At 34.7% G+C, this 26,276-nt stretch overlaps 3 protein-coding genes across 7 annotated transcripts in view; 2 read left to right on the top strand and 1 right to left on the bottom strand.

The window, feature by feature from the left end:
* Positions 1–1,347: 1,347 nt before the first annotated feature.
* LOC125872458 (two-pore potassium channel 5) lies at positions 1,348–3,350 on the bottom strand. Its single transcript, XM_049553188.1, has 2 exons — positions 2,302–3,350; positions 1,348–1,501 (listed from the first exon to the last, which is right to left on the bottom strand). The coding sequence occupies exons 1-2, from the start codon at positions 3,291–3,293 to the stop codon at positions 1,354–1,356; spliced, it is 1,140 nt and encodes a 379-aa protein (XP_049409145.1). The 5' UTR covers positions 3,294–3,350; the 3' UTR covers positions 1,348–1,353.
* A 4,966-nt stretch (positions 3,351–8,316) lies between these two features.
* Positions 8,317–22,992, top strand: LOC125872445 (ABC transporter B family member 11-like). Of its 5 annotated transcripts, none has more exons than XM_049553173.1 (14): positions 9,321–9,366; positions 9,755–10,062; positions 10,148–10,202; positions 10,284–10,459; positions 10,599–10,820; positions 10,962–11,200; positions 11,328–11,853; positions 11,974–12,247; positions 12,733–13,622; positions 14,054–14,320; positions 14,421–14,684; positions 14,809–14,931; positions 22,380–22,550; positions 22,625–22,992. In XM_049553173.1, exons 1-14 carry the CDS (start codon positions 9,336–9,338, stop codon positions 22,973–22,975), a joined length of 3,897 nt encoding a protein of 1,298 aa, XP_049409130.1. In that variant the 5' UTR covers positions 9,321–9,335; the 3' UTR covers positions 22,976–22,992. The 5 variants fall into 5 exon arrangements, with proteins under 5 accessions (XP_049409131.1, XP_049409130.1, XP_049409129.1 ...); XM_049553172.1 differs by lacking the exon at positions 22,380–22,550 and adding an exon at positions 15,188–15,230 and having other exon boundaries at positions 14,809–15,102; positions 22,668–22,992; XM_049553174.1 differs by lacking the exons at positions 9,321–9,366; positions 22,380–22,550; positions 22,625–22,992 and adding exons at positions 8,317–8,624; positions 15,188–15,649 and having other exon boundaries at positions 14,809–15,102.
* The window catches only part of LOC125872449 (glyoxysomal fatty acid beta-oxidation multifunctional protein MFP-a-like), a 121,213-nt gene continuing 107,576 nt past the window's right edge, over positions 12,640–26,276 (top strand). The window contains exon 1 of the mRNA XM_049553180.1: positions 12,640–12,650. The gene's annotated coding sequence lies outside the window, so the exon portion shown is untranslated. The remainder of the gene's footprint in view (positions 12,651–26,276) is intronic.

Genomic DNA, 26,276 nt, shown 5'->3' with positions numbered 1-26,276 from the left:
TATATTTAATAACCATATTTTTAAAAAAAAAAAAATTGCATTTGTAATTTGTAATCTAAAATAATCGTGTGGCTGTAAATTGTTTTATTTAAAATAAAAAAATGTATTTTAAAGATAAATTAATTTAATTGTAATAACGTAATATATTTTTTCCAAAACAAACTAAAAAAAACAGTATCACATATAGAATAATATCTTAAGGAGTATATGCATAACTCAAAAAATATTTATTAATATTTTATTTATTTTTTTAAATATCGGCTTTTGAATTTATAAAATTCATCATTCGCAATTAAAACAACAATTTTTCCATGAAAGTCGAAATCGATAGATTACTTTTTTTTCTTGACACTGATCTTGATGGATTTTTTTTTTTAAATACTCTTTTCTAATTTAAATAAAATCCATTGACATTTTGGATAACGATAGAGCTCAATCAAATTTACGCTTTTACGCTACAAAAATCAGTCGTGCTCAATCTATATTACTAAAAATAAAATTAGGAAAAAATCGTCCGCCGTTCGGTCTCCTGTTAGACTTCAGTAATGTGAATTGAAATAATTTAACTTTAAAATTTCTCTTGTATTCTTAATGAAATGATTTACAATAATACAAATATGTAAAAATTGTTTTAGACCAAAGTTTCAAAAGTCTTATTATGAGCCAAAATCTCTACATAATTCAAATCAGTTAAGAGTTTGTTTAAGAGCTTGTTTAAGTGCTGAAATATACAAGGGGATTTATACCAAATAAATCCACTATTTCACATTCAAATATATCAATAAAATCTTTACAAAATATATACCACCTCCAATAAATTTCACAAAATATTTAATTTTTTTTTTCTTTCTTCATATTTTCTCTTTCACACAAACTCTAACTGTAGTCTAGTGTCAACTGATTCTTTGGCGTCTGCACCAACTTAATCAGAAGCTTAATTCAAAAGACGAGAGTAGGCTCGAGGAGGACTAGACTTATCGCACCCCTCTTTGCTTCTGACATTACCCGTTGTTGGTGCTTCACCGCCATTTGTTGTTTACTCCATCGAATAATTGATGGGAGTTTCACCAGAAAATCAAATGACTCTAACAACTACTGCTTTGTTTTCATTGTAGTTTTCTTCCTCACCAGAGTTCCCTCTCATGGCTTCCACATCTTCTTCTCTCCAGGTAAACTTATACCACTATATGTCAACGTACACATACTTGACATACATAACATACAAGAACATATATACGCAATATAACACTTTTATGTCATATATACAGTAATACACATGAGATACTAACCTTTTTTCTTGAAATTTAGCAGATTTAAGTACATGGTAGCCAAAGAATTTCAATTTATTTTCAGCTATAAATGACTCTGCAAGAGGCTGTGTAACGTTATCTTCCCAGAGTTGTTTTCGTCAAGCTTGTTGAACTGATTGCATATCTGCATTACATCTTTCTCACTGATCTTTCCCATCTCCTTGAGCTTGTAAATGACATATTCTGATTTTCTGTGTAGTATTGCAAATCTTTTAATTAATCCCTCCATCCAAATTATGTCTTTAATATGTTCCAAATATTCCAATTCAAATTTATTTAACAAGTTTTGTTATTAAAGGAAGTGTCTTTTTTCTATGAAAGTAACTTCTAATGTTCCTTTCTAATCCACTTGTTATTTCAGGACAAACAAAACTGTCACATAAAACAGGACAAAGATAATTAGATTATACTCCCTCCCTCCCTCCATTTTAATTTGTATGTTTGATTATGACCGTTCCAGAAACTAAAGAAAACTATTGTATCTTGTGATCTTAAACTAAAAATAGGTAAAATGTACTTCAATATTGTGCTCATAAACATGTCTCGTGAAAAATTAGAATTAAAGAATTTGCAATGTTTTTAAACCAACTAAAACGAAAAGTAAAACATACAAATTGCGGCAGGAGTATAAGTTATGTAGATCCCCAATGATGTGGCCTATCGGTCAATGAAGGAGTGAAACCAAACCTCAAGTTCTCATCAAAGGACTCGTTTGGTTGGGAACAAGTTATTTTGGGATAATTAATCTCAGGATAAGTTATTTCAAGTGTGTATACGAATTTATGGAAGCATTTGTAGTATAATTGTTAAATTAGGTCTTAGGCCTAACTCACACCCCAAAAGCTAGCTCAAAGGGATGAGGATTGCCCAAGCCTTATAAGGAGTCCACCCATCTCATTAACCACCGATATGACACTTTTGTCATTCTTTAACAGTAATAAGATACTATTGTTTAGTGAATTTTGGATTGGAAGAAAATAAGAAGACTTACTTAATGAAACCATTATTGTTAATATCAGCAGCAAGCAGATCTTCAATGGTGATTTCACGCTGCAACACCCAGTTGGTAATTCTCCTGTGTCTCTTGTCAATCCTTGCCTCTGCCAAATACAAGAAAGCTCGCGCCACCGCAAGGGTCGAAAATAAAAGCCAAATTGAAGCAAACAACCTTCCCGGCAGAGTTTTGAAAGCCCTATCACCATATCCAACAGTGGTAACAGACATTACCGATAAGTAAACCGAATCAACCCAATCCAAATCCTCCTGGAAATATAACACCATTGACCCCAATCCTATACACAAAAGCACAACTCCTAGAGCCAAACCCACCTTCAATCTGATTCTCATTCTGCCCTTTGCTACATCGACAATGCAATCCATACAGGCGGATAATCCGCTACGCCTATGGTCATTGCTAGCTAATTGCCGCTGCCCTTGTAATCGAGTACCGGTCAATATCAAATTCTCCTGCAAGTCGAGTACGTAATTGACAACCCCACTCAACAAAATGTCGATGAACCCAAAACCCACAAGCACAAATATACAAGCAAAGAGTTTGGTGAAAGGAGTAGTTGGAGCAATATCGCCGTAGCCAATGGTACACATAGTGACTATGCAAAAATAAAGGGCGTCAACAACAGGGTGGGTTTCAACTCCAGAAAAGTGGTCACGGTTGAAAGAATAGACGACGACACCTAGAGAGAGGTAAATAACAAGCAGAAAAGCAGCCTGTCTGACTAGAGAAGTAGGTTCAAAGTGGTCAGATTCTTCATGAGGGTGTGATTCAAAGAGATCATTCACGGAAACCATGGCAGGAGCAGTTCTGGATCGGCGGAATTTCTTCTTCTGTAAGTTGTTGGAAGACCAGGAAGTCGGAGCGAAAAAGTCATCATCGGAATCGGAACCGGAGGAAGAGAAATTGGTCGGAGACGATGGAGCTGATTCAGTTATAGGCTGTGTTTGAAGTAATGGTTCAGCAGCCATTAATAGGAAACTCTGCTGTGAAGAGAAAAAAGATAGGGATTTAGACAATAACGCCGATTTGATTGGATTGGATTTGAGAAATTTTATTTTGAGTTTGTCCTCTTCCAAATATTTTTTTATTTAGTTTGACAAAATGAAATTGTAGCATAAGGTGGAGTTGTATTTGTTTTTTTTTTTTTGTTTTTTTCATTAAAATGGGGGAGGAGAAATGAGAAAAGGAATTATTAGGGTAAGATGTGAGATGTGATTTGGAGTACTTTTCGGTTGTGACGAAGTTGCATCATTGATCAATTCTTAGCTCGTTTTTATTTGCTTTGGTGATGAATGAATTGACAAGACTCGAGGCAAATTTAATAATAGGTTGGAGGTTTGGAGGTAGATCTTGGAGTCTAAAGGGTTCTAGTTGAGTAGAACCAAGACAGAATACTTGGAATGCAAGTTTGGTAATGTAACGTTTGAGGTTGGCGTAGAAGTAAGGCTAAATACACAAGTCATTCAGAAAAGGAGGAAGTTTCAAGTATGTCGGGTCTATTATCCAAGAAAATGGAAAGATGAATGATGATGTCACTCATCTTATAGGAGGATGAAATGGAAGCTCACATCTAGAGTTTTGTGTTACAAAAAAGTGTCATCAAAACTTAAAAGCAAGTCCTACAGAGCAGTGGTTAGACAGTCATTATTGTATGGAGCGGAACGTTAGCCAGTCAAGAACTTCCACATTGAGAAGATGGAAGTTATGGAGATGAGGATGTTGAGGTGTATGTGTGGGTATACTGGGAGGGATATGATTAGAAATCAAGATATTTAGGACAAGGTAAGAGTGGCCCGGATAGAGAATAAGATGCGAAAATCGAGACTGAGATGGTTTGGACACGTGCAAAAAAGATGCAAAGAGGTGAGAGGTTGGATGTGGAATATGGTTTCAAGAGAGGTAGAGGTAGGTTGAAAAAGTAATGGAGAGAGGGTGATTAGACATGACATGATATGACGCAACTTCAACTTACCGATGACATGATAATAGATAGGAGTTTATGGAGGACACATATTAGGATAGGAAGTTAGTTAGTTGAGTGTTTTCTCGTCGTTTCCTCTTTACTATTAGTCATACTATTAGTAGTATTACTCTTCTTGTGTCTTTGTCCTTTGTGTGTGGTCACTATTTGTGATATTTTACACTTTGATTATCGTTGCAACTTGTTATATATGACTATTATTGAGGATGATTTGTTTGGTTGCTTGTAGTATTTTGTCATGACTATCTTCATTTACGTTATTTCTATCTATCCTACTTTGATTGTTTCTTCTTCTTTATCTTCGTCTTTTCTTGATCTGAGAGTCTATTGGAAATAGTCTTGCTACTTCTAAAGTAGTGGTAAGTTCTACGTACATTATATCCTTCCCAAATCCTATTTTATGGGATTATACTAGGAACTTGTTTGGATAGACTTAAAAATTGGTCAAATTTACTTTTAAGTTATTTTTAGCTTTTGGGAGTATTTAACAAAATTAAAAATAACTTAAAATAAATTTTAAATGACTTTAAAAAAGTTAAAAACCAAAAGTAAAATTCTCCCTACTTTTTTTTTTACTTCAAAGTCATTTAAATTTGACTTTTAATTTTTTAAACTTAAAAGCTACTTAATTTTTTTCTACCCAATGCGAAGGGGATCTAGGTTTGTTTTTGTTGTTGTTGAATTATTAGGTAAGAATTTTAATCACTATTAGAAAATGAAAATTCATATACTCAATCATATGAATTACTAATTATTATTATTTTTTGATGAAATTGTATTTGGTATTTTTTCTTATGAATATGTATTTGATATTTTGATTATGGTTTGCGTAAAGAAAAGGTAAAAATTATCTCATCTGAGCATTTTTTGTAATTTGAAGTTCTAATTTACACTCCCAACTTTGCTTTTGATAAAGGCATAATACGTAAATAAGCATTTTAAGTTGGCTTCAACATATATCTACGCCCTCTAATTTTGAATATGCACAAGTACATACTTAAATTTGTATAAAATTAAACAAATAAATACATACGTCCTACGTGACACAATATTTATAGGACACGTGAACGACACATATGACGAATGTGTCTATTTGTTCAATTTTATACAAGTTTGTGTCTAGCTACTTAAGCACACTCAAAGTTAAAAGACAAAAAAGTCAGCTGAAGTCAAGTTATAAGACATATTTACGTATTATACCTTTAATAAATAAGTTTGGTGAAAAATATTTGCATCCTAATTTAGCAAAGTTGCTAGTGTGAAATAAACTAAACAAGTTTTAGAATTTAGAGTAATTATTTCAAAAGTCTTGTTGATTCTTTCCTTGTAACATGGGGAGGCATGAATTATAACGAGGTGTGGTGGGGCTCATCATCTTGCCTTTTGCTGCAATCGAAGAGATAATTTATTGTCTGAAAACTTATCGTCTGTTCAACGCTAATGGATTATTTAAAAATGAACTAAAATGGAAATCGTAATCAACAAATTCTTTTATTAAATTTATAGTTACGTACTTCCTATGTCTCTAATTACTTGTCCACTTTTTCCTTTTTAGTTGTCCCTAATTAGTGGTTCATTTTGACAAATCAAAAAAGGACAATTTTTTTTATCTATTATACCCTCAATTAATTACTTTGAAAAATGTAGAACTTCTTAAAAATCTTAAGTTTAAAATTCATCCATTTCATAATTAATAGGGGTAAAATGGTAAAATTACTATATCAATTATTGTATACTTAATAGGTGTGCTAATTCAAAAGTATACAAGTAATTAGGGACAGATGGAGTATGTAAGAGGTTCGATTTCTTTTTAGTTACTTCAAGGTTGCAACTTGCATTGACTAAACTATTCATGCAAGTTGAATTAACTAATTAACTTTAATCATCATTTCTAGCTAACACATGTTTTGTTATGAATATAATTAAGTATGATTAGTTATAACTAGAATGTGAAAGAAAACCTCTATTAACCGGTTGATACCTTGAGTAAGGAATCGAATGGTTAGCACCATAGGATCGGAGGTTAGCCCCCTCGTATTCATTTTAAATTGATTCTCATTTATGTTAAGGTCTAAAGGCGTTGTTGATCAGCTTTTGATCACCACCACGAGGAGTGAAAACCTTGGTGGTGACGATGATGCCTGCATTGTGGTTGCGTATTTGAGATGGTGTTTATTGATTGTATATGAGTAGTAGCTAGTAGTGATAATGATTGATAATAGTGGTTGATAGTGGCGATTGATAGGTATGATAGATAATAGTGATTATTAATGATGGTTGTGAATGTTATAGTAAATGATGATATATAATAATGATTGATGATGGTAATTGTCGATAGTAATTAATGAATACTATAGTAATGGTAGTTGATAGTGATGTTCATAAGTATTGTAGCCGTTAGCTAGTAACGAACGATGGCAATGACGACGTGTCTATTTCTAGTTGACGGCATTCATATAATTTTATTTTATTTTTTATCTTTTGAAAATTAGTTTTTAAAAACTCTATAAATCAAAATAATTAATAATTTTAAATATTTAAAATTTTAAAAGATATATAAAAAATTTGATTGACTTTCAAAATTTTATCGGTGTCAAATAATATTGGGACAAAAGAAGTACCAAATATTATTTCAAAATGACGTAAAAATATTATAAGTCACAATAATTAATAACTTGAAACATTTGAAAAAAATATTAAAAAATTGGTTGATTATTGAAATTTGTGCCACGTAAATTAGGACATAGAGAGTAGTATATATTACTTTAAAATTATATAAAAATTACTATAAAATACAATAATAAATAACTTCAAATATTTAAAAATAATAACTTTTTAAATAATTTCCCGAATTCCAACAGTGTCACATGAGTTGAAACTAAAAAAGTACCCCCTCCGTCTCATTTTATGTGGCACTTTTCAAATTTCAAGATCCAAACAAGTCTATCTTTGACCGTAAATTTTTTGATAAATCTTATAAACATTTTGAATTATCAATTATTGTAACTTGTAGTACTTTTTACGTAATCAGCAAATATATAAATTTCATTTCAAGGAAATTGAAGATTTCATGCATAAATTTCTGATCAAATTTAAATTGTTTGACTCTTGAAAAATAAAAAAATATCACATAAATTGAGACATAAAAAATAACATATGTTGAACATCTGGGATGCCTGTGTCTAGTAGATGTAGAAATTAACATCTAAATTAACTCATTTATTTACAATTACTAACAAATTCCCTAATCTTTATACATCTCAATCAAGTTGAAAAATACTTTGTACTCGGACCAAAATTTTAAAAGTGCTTTTGACATTTTAGCATATTTTTTTTTATAAAATAAAATAGTAGTATATGGTAGTCCATAAATATTTCATGGAAGCTGACACTTTTTAGTTGTAATGATACACGGATTCAAATCTGTATTCTTATTGCGGCTGCGCTGTCATGGCAATTTCCTGGCACCAAATATAAACCGAGGTACTACATTTCTCCGTCAAACTCATTGACTTAATAGGATAATACATGAACATGACTTTTAGTTTGAATAATTGTGATCGTCAACTTTAAGCGTGTATAAATAGATATTTAAATTTATATAAAATTGAACAAATAAACATACGTGTTTTACATGACATGATACACATAAAGCATCACATAGGACATAAAATTATCGGATTGGACAAATATATATATATTTTTTAATATTATACAAATTTAAGTTAAAAGTTATAATTACCGACTGAAGTTAAAGTTATGAAAAATCATGTTTATATATCATGCCGCCTGTGTGTATTCATTCGCTTTATCCCCACTCCAAGCAAAATGCTTAGCTAAGCACCTACGTACGTCTGTACGTTTTTCTCATATAAAAAAAAGTCTTTGACACCTTGTTCTTCAAGGAAAAGAAACTTTATTTTTATCGTTTTGCTCATCAGGATCCTACAAGAATATAATAATTAGCTAGTACAGAATATGTATAAGTTTGTTTTTATGTAAATGTACTACTGCATCCGATCCTTATTGTAGGTCAAGGTGAGTTGGACGGCAGCCGGTAGAAGTTGGGCGGCATCAGCAGAAAAAAAAAGGAAGAGAGTGCATCCAAATCCAAATCTTATTTGGTTCAACAGCTCCATTTCTCGTAGAGTTGAGTAATCATTTCCCACAAGGAAATTCAAACTTTACACAAGTAAAGTGCACTGCCAGAAAAGCAGGAACCCACAACAATAACAAGACAACAACCCACTTTCACAATATATAAACTTTCAACCACTGTCACTCAGTTTGAATCTGAAGGAGAAGAAACTCAGATCAGGTACGGCCTTCTTCTCTCTTTACTTTTATTTTCTTCCTCCCTTTCTCTCTCTCTCTCTTTACCCACCACCCTGTTTGACTATTTATGTCTATTATTTTTTCCTTCTGAAATAAAGTATAAGAAAATAAAAAAAATTAAAATTATGTTAAATGTGTATTAAAATGTCATTTAATCTTATGCTTTAATTATTTCATGTGGAAAGTAGAAATTTAAACTGTTATAATTTTATTTTATTTTTTTAAATAGACTAAAAAGGAAAGTAATTGAGGAAATAGTAATTTTTTTCTCAAGACTCACATCAGCCACTAGGAGGGAGTGGAGTAGTGGTTTGGGATTTCATGCATGCCGGGGCCGCTATGGTATTTATAAAAATGCATATGATAAAGTTTCAAAGGATATTATTTGGAGATGTTTAGAGGCTAAAGTTCTTAATTCCTATAGCCTGTTTTATGCTAATTAAGGACATGTATAATGGTGCTAAGAGGTCCAGTTAAGACTGTGGGAGGTGACTCAGAACATTTCCCAATCATCACGGATATGTAGTTAAGCTCATTTTTATTTGCTCTGGGAGAGACACGGATGAAGATGCTGAGGTAGTTGCATGGACATACTAGGATAGATAAAATTAGGAATGAAGATATCCAAGACTTGGTAGGAGTGACCCCGTCGAAGATATGAGGCTGCGATGATTTCGACATGTAAAGAGGAAACATGCAAATGCCACGGTTAGGAGGTGTGAGAGGTTGGTCCAAGGTGGCATGAGGAGGACCCATGTGTTGTTGTTTCTATTTGATGTTATTGCCTCTTTTTCACTGTTTGTTGTCTTTCAGAAACAGCCTCTCTACCTCTTCAAAGGTAGGGGTAAGGTCTGCATACACTGCATTGCTTTCATCAAGCTGAGTAAATCCGAAACTAATTAATGGTTAGTGGGATCAGAATAAGGGGTCTGCTGGCAGTTTCGAGTTCTTCTCAATTTCATCAGTAATACTTGTTTGTTGCTTTCTTCCCTTGTGTTTTTCTAATATGCTTTTAGTAAAATGCTACTGATCTTCAGGTCTGAGTATTAGCCTGCCAACGGAGGTCTAAATTGGTGTTGTGACTAACAAATTTACTCTTTAACATTGGAACAGCTATGGCTGAAGGGAACGGTTTGAATGGAAATTCAGGACTCAATGAAGCCTCCTCATCAGGAGGGCAAAACAATACAAGCCAGCAGGATTCAGACAAGACCAAACAAGCGGAGAAAGCTAATACAGTTCCCTTTTACAAGCTCTTCTCCTTTGCTGATTCCACTGATATGGTTTTGATGATCACTGGAACTATTACAGCTATCGGTAATGGATTGTCCCTGCCCATTATGACAATTCTTTTTGGAGAATTGACAGACTCCTTTGGACAAAACCAAAATAACAAAGATGTGCTTCGCGTAGTCTCCAGGGTATGCTTTCATGAACATTTTCCAAATTTATCACTCCTATTTTTTTAGTGTAGCTTCTTATGTTATCTGTCTAATTTTCATGTAGGTCTCACTGAAGTTTGTCTACTTAGCTTTGGGATGTGGGGTGGCCTCATTTCTTCGTAAGTTCTCATTCTGCCTTTACTAAGCGTAGGCTATTTTTGAAATATTATCGAAAGTTAAAATTAAAATGTGTTGTTCAGAGGTTGCTTGTTGGATGATCTCCGGTGAAAGACAGGCTTCTCGAATAAGGAGTCTCTATCTGAAAACTATTTTGCAACAAGATATTGCTTTCTATGATAAGGAAACAAATACGGGAGAGGTGGTTGGGCGGATGTCTGGTGACACTGTTCTTATACAAGACGCAATGGGCGAGAAGGTACTCATGCTGAAAAGCAACTCTACGAAGCCCTTTTCTGTGAAGCCACTACATAATAATTCGCTTTCTGCATAAATGATTCTTTGTGAGGATATAATTGCTCTTTCTATACTTGATGTTTTTTCCTTAACTGTGGCAGGTAGGGAAATTTGTACAGCTGATATCAACATTCATTGGGGGCTTTGTCATTGCATTTACCAAAGGCTGGCTTCTCACACTTGTCATGTTATCCGTCATTCCTCTACTTGCTATATCTGGTGGAGCAATGTCCCACGTTCTATCTAAGATGGCGTCCAGTGGACAAGATGCTTATGCCAAGGCTGCAACGGTGGTTGAACAGACAATTGGATCCATTAGAACGGTATGAAATAAGTTTAAATTATTGGGATGCCATGCTCATTCTCATGCTCCGATGAAATTTGTATCGGAGTAAAGCAATCTTTGTTTCACTTTCTTTTATGTAAATAGTACAAGTATGATATGTATCTTGTTTCCTCCTCAGGTTGCATCATTTACAGGGGAGAAGCAAGCTGTGGCTGACTATAACGAGTCCCTAATTAAAGCTTACCATTCAGGTGCAAAAGAAGGGCTGGCAACTGGATTAGGTCTTGGCTCAGTTTTTGCTATTATATACTGCAGCTACGCTTTGGCTATTTGGTATGGTGCAAGGCTCATCTTGGAAAAAGGATATACTGGTGGTAAAGTTATCAATATAATTATTGCTGTGCTAACTGCTTCCATGTGAGTATTTTTTTTTGAGCTACTAAATTCCTTAAAAGCTACAAACAACAATCCATATTGTAAATTGAAGAAAACAGGATTTTCTAAGCTTTTATTCATGTGTTATGATTAAATATTTCTATGTCAGGTCCCTGGGGCAGGCAGCTCCCTGTATGTCTGCATTCGCTGCAGGTCAAGCGGCAGCTTTCAAAATGTTTGAAACCATAAAAAGAAAGCCAGAGATAGATGCTTATGATACCAATGGAAAAATATTGGACGACATCCGTGGTGATATTGAATTGAATGATGTGTGCTTCAGTTACCCAGCCAGACCTGATGAGCAAATTTTCGGTGGATTTTCATTATTTGTATCAAGTGGCACAACTGCAGCTTTGGTTGGGCAAAGTGGAAGTGGGAAGTCAACAGTCATAAGTCTGATAGAAAGATTTTATGATCCTCAATCTGGTCAAGTTTTGATTGATGGAATTAATCTCAAGGACTTCCAGCTTAAGTGGATCAGGGGAAAGATTGGTCTTGTGAGCCAAGAACCCGTACTTTTCACAGCAAGCATTAAGGAAAATATTCTGTATGGCAAGCATGATGCTACTGCTGAAGAGATCAAAGCTGCAACTGAGTTAGCAAATGCCGCAAAGTTCATCGATAAACTCCCACAGGTTCTATTTGCAACTTAGTCTGGTCATCTTTCAAAAATCTGTGCTTTTTCTTTCAGCTTTCTTTGTAATCAATTGAGTTGGCTCCTGATTTACCATTTACACTAAAACTTCTTTGTTCAGGGTCTAGACACCATGGTTGGAGAACATGGAACTCAACTGTCTGGTGGGCAAAAGCAAAGAATTGCCATTGCAAGAGCAATTTTAAAAGATCCACGGATATTACTGTTAGATGAAGCAACAAGTGCATTAGATGCAGAATCTGAGAGAGTTGTACAAGAAGCATTGGATAGAATTATGATCAACAGAACAACCGTTATAGTTGCACATCGATTGACCACAGTAAGGAATGCTGATATGATTGCAGTCATTCATCGGGGAAAAGTTGTTGAAAAAGGTATTGAACCATATAGACTCAGTTAGATATGCTATTCTCTGTCCTCCGGATGACCATCAATATTGACTTCACTATTATTCTGTTCAACAACATATACTAATAAAGAATGTTATAGTAGTCTGGTTAGCATATTAAATGACAAATTCATCTCGTCTTAGTTCAGACCCATCCAAACAAGAACCAATAACTTTTTCATTAGTATTATTTGTATGTGTTGTTTCAATCACTATACTCTTATGAACCTAATGCTTGTTTTCTGAATCTGTAAGTCTTTCCTAGCAGAGGCCATTAGTATTATTTGTGTGTGTTGTTTCAATCACTATAGACTCTTATGAACCTAATGCTTGTTTTCTGAATCTTTAAGTCTTCCCTAGCAGAGCTTTAAAGGACACTTCAACTGCGAGTTTCTTTTCAGTCTGAATGAATTTCTTAAAAGAAAGACGACACAAACATTCACTTTAACGTCATTGCTGTGGACTGTTCAGGCACACATGGTGAACTACTCAAGGATCCTGAGGGAGCATACTCTCAGCTTATACGCTTACAAGAAGTGAACAATGAAACAAAAAAATCAGGCTTAGATGAGAGGGACAGCATAGATAAGTCTATGGGATCTGGTAGACAGTCAAGTCAAAGAATATCACTAATGCGATCTATCAGTCGGAGTTCATCTGGTGTAGGAAATAGCAGCCGCCGTTCACTCTCCATATCACTTGGTTTAGCTACTGGACTTAGTGTACCTGAAACAGCTAACACAGACACAGAAATGGGTATCCCGGAAGTAGCTGGAAAGCGGTTAGAAGTCCCCATCCGTCGCCTAGCGTATCTCAACAAGCCTGAAATACCTGTGATGATTATTGGAACTGTGGCTGCAATTATTAATGGTGCTATACTTCCAATTTTCGGAATATTACTCTCTAGTGTGATCAAAACATTTTATGAGCCACCACATGAACTAAGGAAGGACTCAAGGTTTTGGGCTCTTATGTTTGTTCTTCTTGGAGCTGTAACTTTAATTGCCTTTCCTGCAAGGACATACTTTTTCAGTATAGCTGGTTGTAAGTTGATAAGAAGAATTAGATCAATGTGCTTTGAGAAGGTGGTCTGCATGGAGGTAGGATGGTTTGATGAATCTGAGCACTCCACTGGAATCATTGGCGCTAGACTTTCTGCTGATGCAGCTGCAGTCCGTGGTTTAGTAGGAGATGCACTTGCTCAAATGGTTCAAGATACTGCAACATCAATTGTAGGTTTAGCTATTGCTTTTGAAGCGAGTTGGCAGTTGGCACTTATCGTTCTTGTTATGATACCTCTAATTGGATTAAATGGATATATCCAAATCAAGTTCATGAAAGGGTTCAGTGCAGATGCAAAGGTTTGTCCAAATCCTTATTATATAGCTTACTGTTGCTGGTGATATTAAAAAATATGGATAATTGAGTCTTAAACTTGAAAGTTTTTCTCAAACATCAGTCAAATCACTACATTACCCAAGCTATAAATCTTTTTAACCTTCAGATGGTTATTTTTTTATTACTCCATCCGTCCCAATCGCTGTGACACACTTTCCTTTTTAGTCTGTCCCAAAAAGAATATCTCCTTTCTATAATTAGAAACAACTTAACTTCAAATTGCACACAAATGTCGAAGTTTTGTTTTAGACCAAAAATTTGAAAAGACTCCGTTTCTTTCTTAAACTTAGCACCTAATCCAATGGTGCCACATAGATTGGGACGGAGGGCGTATCTTTTACCATTGCCAGATTCTCTTGGTGATAATGTTTCTGATTAATCGTACTTTACACAGTTGATGTATGAGGAAGCAAGTCAAGTTGCGAACGATGCTGTTGGAGGTATAAGAACTGTTGCGTCATTTTGTGCAGAAGAGAAGGTGATGGAAATATACAGCAAAAAGTGTGAAGGCCCATTGAAGGCAGGAATAAAGCAAGGTTTGATTAGTGGGATTGGGTTTGGTGTATCATTTGCTTTGCTGTTTTGTGTATATGCAACCAGTTTTTATGCGGGAGCTCGTCTTGTTCAAGATGGCAAAATCACTTTTTCAGACGTCTTCCGTGTATGTGGCACAATACCCCCTGTTACATTTTTACATTTTTTTTCAGGATTTTAGTAAATGTCTGTTATGAGGCTAATGTGGAGTATTTGCGACCTGGCAGGTTTTCTTTGCTCTGACGATGGCAGCTATAGGAATTTCCCAGTCAAGCTCATTGGCTCCAGATTCAAGCAAGGCCAAGAGTGCAGCTGCTTCCGTATTTGCTATTCTAGACAGGAAATCAAAAATCGATCCGAGTGATGATTCTGGTATGACACTGGACACTGTGAAGGGAGATATTGAGCTGAAGCACGTAAGCTTTAAGTATCCAACAAGGCCAGATGTTCAAATTTTAAGAGACCTTTGTTTGACCATTCGCAGTGGAAAGGTGAATTTACTCATGTTTGATTTCATCTTAAATATCGTTTTTCCAGGACAAAGTAAGGCATATAGAGTTTGCCTTACTGGTTATTAAATTCATTGATTAACTTTGTTATGCGTTGAAATTTCAGACAGTTGCTTTGGTTGGGGAGAGCGGATGTGGAAAGTCTACTGTAATATCATTGCTGCAAAGGTTTTATGATCCTGATTCAGGCCAGATTTCATTGGACGGAATAGAAATTCAGAAGTTCCAGGTAAAATGGCTAAGGCAACAAATGGGGCTCGTAAGCCAAGAGCCAGTGTTGTTCAATGACACAATCCGAGCCAATATTGCATATGGAAAGGAAGGAAATGCAACTGAAGCAGAAGTTTTAGCAGCAGCCGAATTAGCAAACGCCCACAAGTTCATCAGTGGTCTGCAACAGGTAATTAGTTTGAATATTATAAATCTCCATATATAGATGTATTGTCAATGGAAATGATCAGTGAGCTTACACATGAATATTACAGAGTTATGATACGACAGTGGGAGAACGAGGAACTCAGCTGTCAGGTGGGCAAAAGCAACGAGTGGCTATAGCGAGGGCCATATTGAAAAATCCGAAAATCCTACTATTAGATGAGGCGACAAGCGCATTGGATGCAGAATCAGAGAGAATAGTTCAAGATGCACTTGACCGGGTGATGGTAAATCGTACAACCGTGGTGGTAGCACATAGATTATCCACCATCAAAGGAGCAGATGTAATTGCTGTGGTGAAAAATGGAGTAATTGTGGAGAAAGGGAAACATGATGCTCTTATCAATATCAAAGATGGCTTCTATTCCTCTTTGGTGGCCCTCCACACCAGTGCTTCCTAGTTTTACTACTTCTTATCCTCTCAATACTTGTATTTTATTATTTTTTGTTATTTTACTGTTTCTTGAAAGTCGTGTAAAGTCTAGCAAGTTAATGTCATGATCTGTTGAGTTCCCTGGCTGCTTCCAGTCTCTAATTCTGTTTTACTGGTTTTGCAGCACGCGCGCGCGTTATAGCAATTGATGACTATGCTATAGAAACTTCTATTTATATACATGTATATTCTTAACATATGGTTTTCATCTTTCGTGCACATGCTCATTGCTTTAACCAATTGTAATTTGACAGCTTCCCAAATGAATCGTCTAGTGTGGCTATGTTCATAACATAACTCATGTTGTCAATAAGAACCTTGTCCTCATAGATCATTATTGAGGAATAATAAGTTGTGCTTCCATCATCCCTAGCTAGTAGGATCTTGTATTTCTGCAATTTGATCTAAATTTTGTTTTCGTTAGAGATGAACACTTTTGGTTTCTAAAACTTTTCTATTCATCAAGTAAAATAAAAGAACCATGTAATGAAAAATTAAAAACTAAAAAAGAAAACAACGTATTTAGCTTATTATTTGTTGTATTCAAGGACAAATCTTCAAAATTCACAAACTTGGTTGGCCATGTGAAGTTCATATTTGCATACAACTAACTTTATATAATTATTAGTTTATTGTTTTGCGTGGTCAACTTCAAATATTTTGTCGTAAATGCTAATTTTCTAACAGATTATAATCTGATTAATATTAACAATCATCAAGCAACAATATCTTTGAATCAAACTTCAACAGGTACCTCATGAAAAAAATACTAACATATTTTTAGTTTATTTTTAGGAGAAACTATATAATTAGATATATTTTACTATCATATACACTATTATTATCTATACTTTCAAAATATTACGTATCTTACCACTAATTAAGAGTTGTATATCATATATTGAGGATGATACACTTATATATATATATATATTTGCTACCAGACTCACTAAAATAGGGAGAGAGGCGAGTGAGATGGGTTCGGAGGCGAGTAAGGTTTGTTATGTATTTCTGATACATTGTGAATCACACTAGATACATGTATTTATATGTATTTGGAATACTAGAGACACAAGAGAGTGACAAACAAGATTTGTTATGTATCTCAGATACATGTGAATCAACTTGGATACAATGTACTACAACAAATTACACCTAATTTTGACATCATGTATACCGAGATACATGTATCTAAACGTATCTAGACAAATCAAAATTTAGTAAGATACGTAATATTGCAAACTAAACTGTATCTAACTAATTAGTTTTTTTAAAAATAAATTTTAGGTGTAGCAAACATAAAAATCATATTAGCGCTTTATAGCTACAGTTTTGCTATGGAGCATCAGATTTGTATAAAATCACAGGCATCTGATTTGTATAAATCACAACGATTTGTATAAATCGCGGCGATTTGTATAAATCGCGGCGATTTGTAAAAATCGAATGTCCGTGTCTATGAGAATTGCATTTGTATATGTATATGCTCTTTGTGTTTGTATATCTGCATAGAATTTGAATTCGTATATAATTGAATCGACTTAAAACAGTTGTATTTGTATATCAAATCTCTTTCTCGCTTTACACAAACACAAATTATACATTGTATTTTGTATAATTTGTGTTTGTATAAAACGAGAAAGAGAGAAGGCAAAAGAGAACTGGGCATGTGAAGATTTGTATTTGTATAATTACAAGTATATAGGACGAAGAGATATGCGAATGACAAAGTGTCTGCTACGAATTAAAATTAAATGAAACTGTGGTTATAACATTTATTTGGTCAAAGTAGTGGTGACTGAATAAATTCATTGGTTATAGGAGAATTTCTTTCTACCTCTCTCTGCCCACCACGTTGTCTAAAATCTTCAAATCTGTTACTACTACTACGTGCGTACATATCATCAATAACTCTTATTATTCCTTCTTAGTATTTAGTTTTTTTAAAAATAAAAAATTTTCCCACCCCCACGTTCTGTCTTTGATCTATTATTTTTCTTGAATAACACAACTATCATACATAGTTTGTTCATAATTTTTCTACTCAAGCTGAATACATATAATGTTTTCACTAAAATTTCATTCTTTTTCATGTCTAACTTAGTCTAAATTGGTGTTTGTGGCAAACGAAACACACATAGCTATGGGTGAAGGGAATGGTTTGAATGAAAATAATACAGTTCCCTTTTACAAGCTCAATGAGGCATTATCAGAAGAACAAGACAATGCACGAGGCAAACAGGATTCAAACATGACCAAACAAATCCAAACAGTTCCTTTTTACAAGCTCTTTTCCTTTGCGGATTCAACGGATATAGTTTTGATGATCATTGGAACTATTGGAGCTATTGGAAATGGATTGTCAATCCCCATTATGACTGTTCTTTTCGGAGAATTGACTGATTCTTTTGGACAAAACCAAAATAACAAAGATGTGCTTCGAATGGTCACCAAGGTAATTAACATCTTCCAACTTCTTATTTCATTTTTGATATACTGAAAATCATCACAATCTGTCTAATTTTCATGTAGGTCTCTCTGACAATGGTTTACTTAGCTTTGGCATGTGGAGTAGCTGCATTTCTTCGTAAGTGTGAACATTAATCTGTCTTTATTGAGTATATATAGTCATGATTGATGTTTAAATGAATATGAATGTTGTACAGAGGTTGCTTGTTGGATGATATCCGGTGAAAGACAAGCTTCTCGAATAAGGAGTCTCTATCTGAAAACTATTTTACAACAAGATATTGCTTTCTATGATAACGAAACAAATACAGGAGAGGTGGTTGGGAGGATGTCTGGTGACACTGTACTTATACAAGACGCGATGGGTGAAAAGGTATTCAATGCTGAAAAGCAACTGTTTGCCTTAAATTGCTTTTTCTATACTTGATGTTTTTTCCTTAACTGTGGCAGGTAGGGAAATGTGTACAGCTGATATCAACATTCATTGGGGGGTTTGTCATTGCATTTACCAAAGGCTGGATTCTCACATTTGTTATGTTATCCATCATTCCTCTACTTATCATATCTGGTGGAGTGATGTCCCTTATCCTATCTAGGATGGCGTCCAGTGGACAAGAAGCTTACGCCAAGGCTGCAGCGGTGGTTGAACAGACAATTGGATCCATTAGAATAGTATGTCATAATATGTAAAGCAATTATCTTTGTTTTACTTTCTTCTCCATCAGTACAAGTATGATATGTATCTTGTTTCCTCCTCAGGTTGCATCATTTACAGGGGAGAAGAAGGCTATAGCCGACTACAACGAGTCGTTAATCAAAGCTTATCATTCAGGTGCAAAAGAAGGGCTGGCAAGTGGATTAGGTCTTGGCTCACTTTTTGCTCTTATGTACTGTAGCTATGCTTTGGCTATTTGGTATGGTGCAAAGCTCATCTTGGAAAAAGGATACACAGGTGGTCAGGTTATCAATATAATTGTTGCTGTGTTAACTGCTTCCATGTGAGTTTTTTTTTTCTTCTTAAAAGCTACATACAACAATACATCAAGTAAATTGAAGATGGTGGGATTTTCTAAGCTTGAATTCATGCGTTATGATCAAATATTTCTATATCAGGTCCCTGGGACAGGCATCTCCGTGTATGTCTGCATTCGCTGCAGGTCAAGCTGCAGCTTTCAAGATGTTTGAAACTATAGAGAGAAAGCCAGAGATAGATGCTTATGATACCAATGGAAAAATATTGAACGACATTCGTGGCAATATTGAATTGAATGATGTGTACTTCAGTTACCCAGCCAGACCTGATGAGAAAATATTCGGTGGATTTTCATTATTTGTACCAAGTGGCACAACTGCAGCTTTGGTTGGGCAAAGTGGAAGTGGGAAGTCAACAGTCATAAGTCTAATAGAAAGATTTTATGATCCTCAATCTGGTCAAGTTCTGATTGATGGAGTTAATCTCAAGGACTTCCAGCTTAAGTGGATCAGGGGAAAGATTGGTCTTGTGAGCCAAGAACCTGTGCTTTTCACAGCAAGCATTAAGGAAAATATTGTGTATGGAAAGTACGATGCTACTCCTGAAGAGATCAGAGCTGCAGTTGAGTTAGCAAATGCCGCAAAATTCTTAGATAAACTCCCACAGGTTTTATTCTGAACTTAGTCTGGTCATCTTTCAAAAGTTTGTGCTTCTTCTTTCAACTTTCTTTGTAATCACAACTGAGTTGACTCCTGATTTACCGTTTACATGAAAACATCTTTGTTCAGGGTCTAGACACCATGGTTGGAGAACATGGAACTCAACTTTCTGGTGGGCAAAAGCAAAGAATTGCCATTGCAAGAGCAATTTTAAAAGATCCACGGATATTACTGCTAGATGAAGCAACAAGTGCATTAGATGCAGAATCTGAGAGAGTTGTACAAGAAGCATTGGATAGAATTATGATCAACAGAACAACCGTTATAGTTGCACATCGATTGACCACAGTAAGGAATGCTGATATGATTGCAGTCATTCATCGGGGAAAAGTTGTTGAAAAAGGTATTGAACCACAGACTTAGTTAGATATGCTATTCACTGACCTCTGGAGAATCATCAATATTGACTTTACTATTATTCTGTTCAACGTCATATACTAATACAGAATGTTATAGTAGTGTGGTTAGCATATTAACTGACAAATTCATCAAGTCTGAGTTCAGACACATCCAAACAAGAACCATGAACTTTGTCATTAGTATTATTTGTGTGTGTTGTGTCAATCACTAGAGACACTTATGAACCTAATGCTTGTTTTCTGAATCTTTATGTCTTTGAAGGACACTTCAAGTTCGAGTTTATTTTCCGTCTTAATGAACTTCTTGAAAGAAAGATGACACAAACATTCTCTTTAACGTCATTGCTGTGGGCTGTTCAGGCACACATTCCGAACTACTCAAGGATCCAGAGGGAGGGTACTCTCAGCTTATACGCTTACAAGAAGTAAACAAAGAAACAGAAAAATCAAGCTTAGATGAGAGGGGAAGATTAGATAAGTCTATGGAATCTGGTAGACAGTCAAGTAAAAGGATGTCACTATTACGATCTGTCAGTCGGAGTTCATCTGGAGTAGGAAATAGCAGCAGCCGTTCACTCTCCATCTCATTTTCTTTTCCTAATGGACTTAGTGTATCTGAAACAGCTAATGAAGACACAGAAACAGGTATCCAGGAAGTATCTGGAAAGCCGTTAAATGTCCCCATTAGTCGCTTAGCCTATCTCAACAAGCCTGAGGCACCTGTGATCATTATTGGAACTGTGGCTGCAATTATTAATGGTGCTATACTTCCAATTTTCGGCATCTTATTCGCTACCGTGATCAAAATATTTTATAAGCCACCAGAAGAACTTAGGAAGGACTCAAGGTTTTGGGCTGAAATGTTTGTACTTCTTGCAGCTGTAACTTTAATTGCATTTCCTGCAAGGTCATACCTTTTCGGTATAGCTGGTTGTAAGTTGGTAAGAAGAATTAGATCAATGTGCTTTGAGAAGTTGGTCCACATGGAGGTAGGATGGTTTGATGAACCTGAGAACTCCACTGGAATCATTGGCGCTAGGCTTTCCGCTGATGCAGCTGCAGTCCGTGGTTTAGTAGGAGATGCACTTGCTCAAATGGTCCAAGATAGTGCAACAGCAATTATAGGTTTAGCTGTTGCTTTTGAAGCGAGTTGGCAGTTGGCACTTATCGTCCTTGCTATGATACCTCTAATTGGATTAAGTGGATATCTCCAAATGAAGTTCATGACAGGGTTCAGTGCAGATGCAAAGGTATGTTTGAATCCTTATTGTTCAGCTTACATAATAGTGAATGAAGTTTCTATATTAGCCAAGCTATAAATCTTGATAGTTTTTCTCAAACATCAATACATTAGCTAAGCTATAAATCATCTTTTTGGTTATTATCTGTTACCATTATAAACTCTTTCAGTGATAATGTTACTGATTAATCGTACTTTTCACAGACTATGTATGCGGAAGCAAGTCAAGTTGCGAATGATGCTGTTGGAAGTATAAGAACTGTTGCATCATTTTGTGCAGAAGAGAAGGTGATGGAAACATACAGAGGAAAGTGTGAAGGCCCATTGAAGGCAGGAATAAAGCAAGGTTTAATTAGCGGGATGGGCTTTGGTGTATCAAATACTTTGATGTTTTGTGTATATGCAACCAGTTTTTATGCTGGAGCTCTTCTTGTTCAGAATGGCAAAATCACCTTTGCAGACGTTTACCGTGTATGCACAATACCCCCGGTTACATTTTTTTTCTTCTTCAGGATTTTAGTTAATGTCTGTTATGAGGCTAATGTGGAGTACTTGCAACCTGGCAGGTTTTCTTTGCTCTGTCAACGGCAGCTATAGGAATTTCCCAGTCAAGCTCATTGGCTCCAGATTCAACCAAGGCCAAGAATGCAGCTGCTTCGATATTTGCTATTCTAGACAGGAAATCAAAAGTAGATCCAAGTGATGAGTCTGGTAAGACACTTGACATTGTGAAGGGAGATATTGAGCTAAGGCACGTAAGCTTTAAGTATCCAACGAGGCCAGATGTTCAAATTTTAAGAGACCTTTGCTTGACCATCCGCAGTGGACAGGTAAATTTACAGTTTGATTCCATCTTAGGTATCATTTTTAAGGCATATAGAGTTTGTTAATTCATTAGTTAACTTTGTTGTGAGTTGAAATTTCAGACGGTTGCTTTAGTTGGGGAGAGCGGATGTGGAAAGTCTACTGTAATATCTTTGCTGCAAAGGTTTTATGATCCTGATTCAGGCCAGATTTCGTTGGACGGAATAGAGATTCAGAAATTCCAGGTAAAATGGCTAAGGCAGCAAATGGGGCTTGTTAGCCAAGAGCCAGTGTTGTTCAACGACACAATTCGAGCCAATATTGCATATGGAAAGGAAGGAAATGCAATTGAAGCAGAAGTTTTAGCAGCAGCAGAACTAGCAAATGCTCACAAGTTCATCAGTGGTCTGCAACAGGTTGGTTTGAATATTATAATATATATTGTCAATAATGGAAATGACAGGCCAGCTTACTTATTCAAAAACTATAGGGTTATGATACGACAGTGGGAGAGCGAGGAACTCAGCTATCAGGTGGGCAAAAGCAACGAGTGGCTATAGCGAGGGCCATATTGAAAAATCCAAAAATCCTACTGTTAGATGAGGCTACAAGCGCATTGGATGCAGAATCAGAGAGAATAGTTCAAGATGCACTTGACAGGGTGGTGGTAAATCGTACAACCGTGGTGGTAGCACATAGATTATCTACCATCAAAGGAGCAGATGTAATTGCTGTTTTTAAAAATGGAGTTATTGTGGAGAAAGGGAAACACAATACTCTTATCAACATCAAGGATGGCTTTTATTCCTCTTTAGTGGCTCTCCACACGCGTTCTTCCTAGTTCTACTACTTCTTGTTCTCTTAAATATAATATATTGTATTCATTTCAAATTTTGTCATCACCTCCTGCCATGTCTTTGCTGGACTTGTAATTCCTTGCCAATGTAGCAACTTTGTTCATATGATCATTTCAGCATGTGAAACATTGGTGCTCATCACATTGTTGGTTGTCAGTGATACTCCACTTCATCAATCGTATACAACATAACCTTCTAAGGGCAGCTAATCTTAAAATGAAGAATCAATCGTATACAACATAACCTTCTAAGGGCAGCTAATCTTAAAATGAAGATCAATCCATTTGGGAGAGCCATGGTTATTGCAGATGATTCTGCTCTAAGGCACTTCATACATTAGTAAAGTTGCATCACAAGGAAAACGAAAATAAAGACGTAGGATACACCATTTACATGGTCATAGCACAGTCCATTGCTTCTTGAAAGACATTTCAATCGGATTTGATACTTAATAATCTAACTGCAACAGACAATTGAGAGTGCGGACTCTGTTACATTAAAGGCCGACTAACAACATGTAAGGTACAAAAAATACTGTATGAACAATTCAACAAGGCTCATTAATCCTGAAAAGGACACATATCTGTTACATAATGTTAGAGGAGGTACAACTTGTAAAGGTCACTCACAGGTCACAGGTGATGATTTTTGTAAAGAAAGAAACAATGAATCTTGTCGTATCTAAAGAAATAAATCTTGCGCTTAATAACTCATCCCCAGAAACTAGCTCTAGATCTTGTGGTATCAATGTAAAGAAATAAATCTTCAGTCTAACTCAAACCCAAAAGCTAACTCTCGAGGAAAAAATTAGTCAAGTCCATAATTCCTCAACCCAACAATGTGGGACTTAGCTTCATACATATATTCACACATATATATTTATATAATATAATATATGAATCTTATGGTTTCATATATAAGTTACAAAAATGTTGAGATACGTACTTTCAATTCTCCAACTGCTAGTGCTAGTGGAATTATATATTTATGGTAGCACAAGCTNTAGGTCTAAAATTAATTCTTATATATATATACACCAATTACCACTTAGAGAAGTGTTATCTAATTTTAGAAAGAAAAATAAAACAAGATAAATATAAAATTCAAATTTCTAACCTCACGGAGAGAGGTGCACCCAGTCATAATCGCATTATGTGATACTTCAAGTGTGGGTTCACACATCTATATTTTAATATTTTTTCAAAAATATAAAACTACAATATATGATCTCGCGAGGGAACCATGGGTTCACGTGAACCCGGTGACCCCCTTAGATACGCCTCTGACTGCAACAGACAATTGAGAGTGCGGACTCTGTTACATTAAAGGCCGACTAATAACATGTAAGGTACAAAAAAATAATGTATGAGCAATTCAACAAGGCTCATTAATCCTGAAAAGGACACATATCTGTTACATTAATGTTTTGAGGAGGTACTTGTACAGGTCACGCACAGGTGATGATTTTGTAAAGAGAGAAATAATGAATCTTATCGTATCTAAAGAAATAAATCTTGCACCGAATAACTCAACTCCAGAAACTAACTCTAGATCTTGTGGTATCAATGTAAAGAAATAAATCTTTAGTCTAACTCAAACCCAAAAGCTAACTCTCGAGGAAAAAATTAGTCAAGTCCATAATTCCTCAACCCAACAATGTGGGACTTAGCTTCATACATATATTCACACATATATATTTATATAATATAATATATGAATCTTATGGTTTCATATATAAGTTACAAAAATGTTGAGATACGTACTTTCAATTCTCCAACTGCTAGTGCTAGTGGAATTATATATTTATGGTAGCACAAGCTAAAAGGAGGGGCGTGTCGGTGTAAGTGGTTCTAAATAAATAAAGAGATAGGGTACGTAGTAAATGTGGACTTTATGATAAATTATAAATCGTTTCGAGCACTTGAACGTATGATAAAATATTCTTATTAGATAATTTTCGTGTCTATGTATAATTATAACTTATAAGTGTCCATTATATGGAAATAAAGTAATCATATAGAATATGCTTCATCATTTAATTATACACATCAAAATAATTGACACATGCATGCATGAACTTCTATGATTTATTGAGATTAATCATGTATAAAAAATAATAAAATGAAATATCTTTAAATCATCAATTGAAGCTGAATTTGCCTTTTTTAGTGTGTATATTTATGGCTAAAAGGAGGAGGTGTGTCAGTGTGTGGGGGAGGAATACAATAAATAAAATAGGGTACGTAGTAAATGTGGACTTTAAGTCAATAATAAAGAGACAGGTGACCTTATGATGCTTATTAATTGCTTTATTTATTCATCCGAATCTGGGTGAGTATTTGATTAAATACGAAATTTAATTACTCTCTTCGTTTTAAAAAGAATGACCTAGTTTTTTTTTAGTCTGTTTAAAAAAATGACCCTTTTTTTTGGTAACATTTTAACTTCAGCTTTCCACGTGATATGTTTAAGGCCACAAGATTAAAAACACATTTTGGTACATTTGACATAACTTTAATTTATAAGAACCACAAGATTAAAACGTCTTTTTTTTCTTAAACTCCATTCCAAGTCAAACTAGGTCTTCTTTTTAAAACAGAGGGAGTATTATTTTTAAATTTAATTATTACTATTTTATGTACTCCCTCCGTTTATTTTTTGTTAATCCACTACTTTAAAAATATTTGTCCAATAATATTTGTCCAATTTAGAAAATTAAGAGGTAATTTATCATTTTCTGTCTATTTTATCCTTGTTATTAAATATTATTCAACATCTAATACATTACAAAGCATTAAATTTAATATATTTAAATGATAATATAGTAATATTACCCCTATTGTTTATTGTTTTTTAAGGTGTGTGTCAAGTTAATAGTGGAGAATTATTGTTGGACGAGGGAATAGTTATTTAACATTAAGGGATCGTTTGATACGCGGAATAATATGAAATATCTCAAGATTGAACATAAATTCATAAAATATCCTATTTTACCATTCAACTTGAGATTATTTTATCCATCCCCAAGGAGGATAAATTTGTCTAGAGATTATAGTCACATGATATATTTATACTGTCAACGAAACACATGTAATATAAATTTTATCATGAGATATTTAGTCTTATCTTATCCAACTTGGAATTGTTATATGCATGACCTCCTAGGTGGGATAAATTAATCCAAAAAATATAATTTCATGAACTTTAATTCTACAATAATTTAATCTGCATACTAAACGATTTCTAAGAATAATATGTGAGAAAAAATAAATAAATAAAATAAAA

Source organism: Solanum stenotomum, chromosome 8 (genome assembly GCF_019186545.1).
Source record: "Solanum stenotomum isolate F172 chromosome 8, ASM1918654v1, whole genome shotgun sequence".
In the NCBI taxonomy this organism is placed as follows: Eukaryota; Viridiplantae; Streptophyta; class Magnoliopsida; order Solanales; family Solanaceae; genus Solanum; species Solanum stenotomum.
Note: the sequence above shows the minus strand (reverse complement) of the source record. Positions and strands in the feature narration are given on the sequence as shown.

Bases quoted from the DNA above. Each gene is read 5' to 3' on its own strand.
- LOC125872458 (XM_049553188.1), bottom strand. From the start codon at position 3,293: ATGGCTGCTGAACCATTACTTCAAACACAGCCTATAACTGAATCAGCT. The intron at 1,502-2,301 runs GTAAGTCTTCTT...AATACTACACAG, and splicing joins AACAATAATGGTTTCATTAA to AAAATCAGAATATGTCATTT.
- LOC125872445 (XM_049553173.1), top strand. From the start codon at position 9,336: ATGCAAATGCCACGGTTAGGAGGTGTGAGAG. The intron at 13,623-14,053 runs GTTTGTCCAAAT...TACTTTACACAG, and splicing joins GGTTCAGTGCAGATGCAAAG to TTGATGTATGAGGAAGCAAG. The intron at 22,551-22,624 runs GTTGGTTTGAAT...CAAAAACTATAG, and splicing joins TCATCAGTGGTCTGCAACAG to GGTTATGATACGACAGTGGG.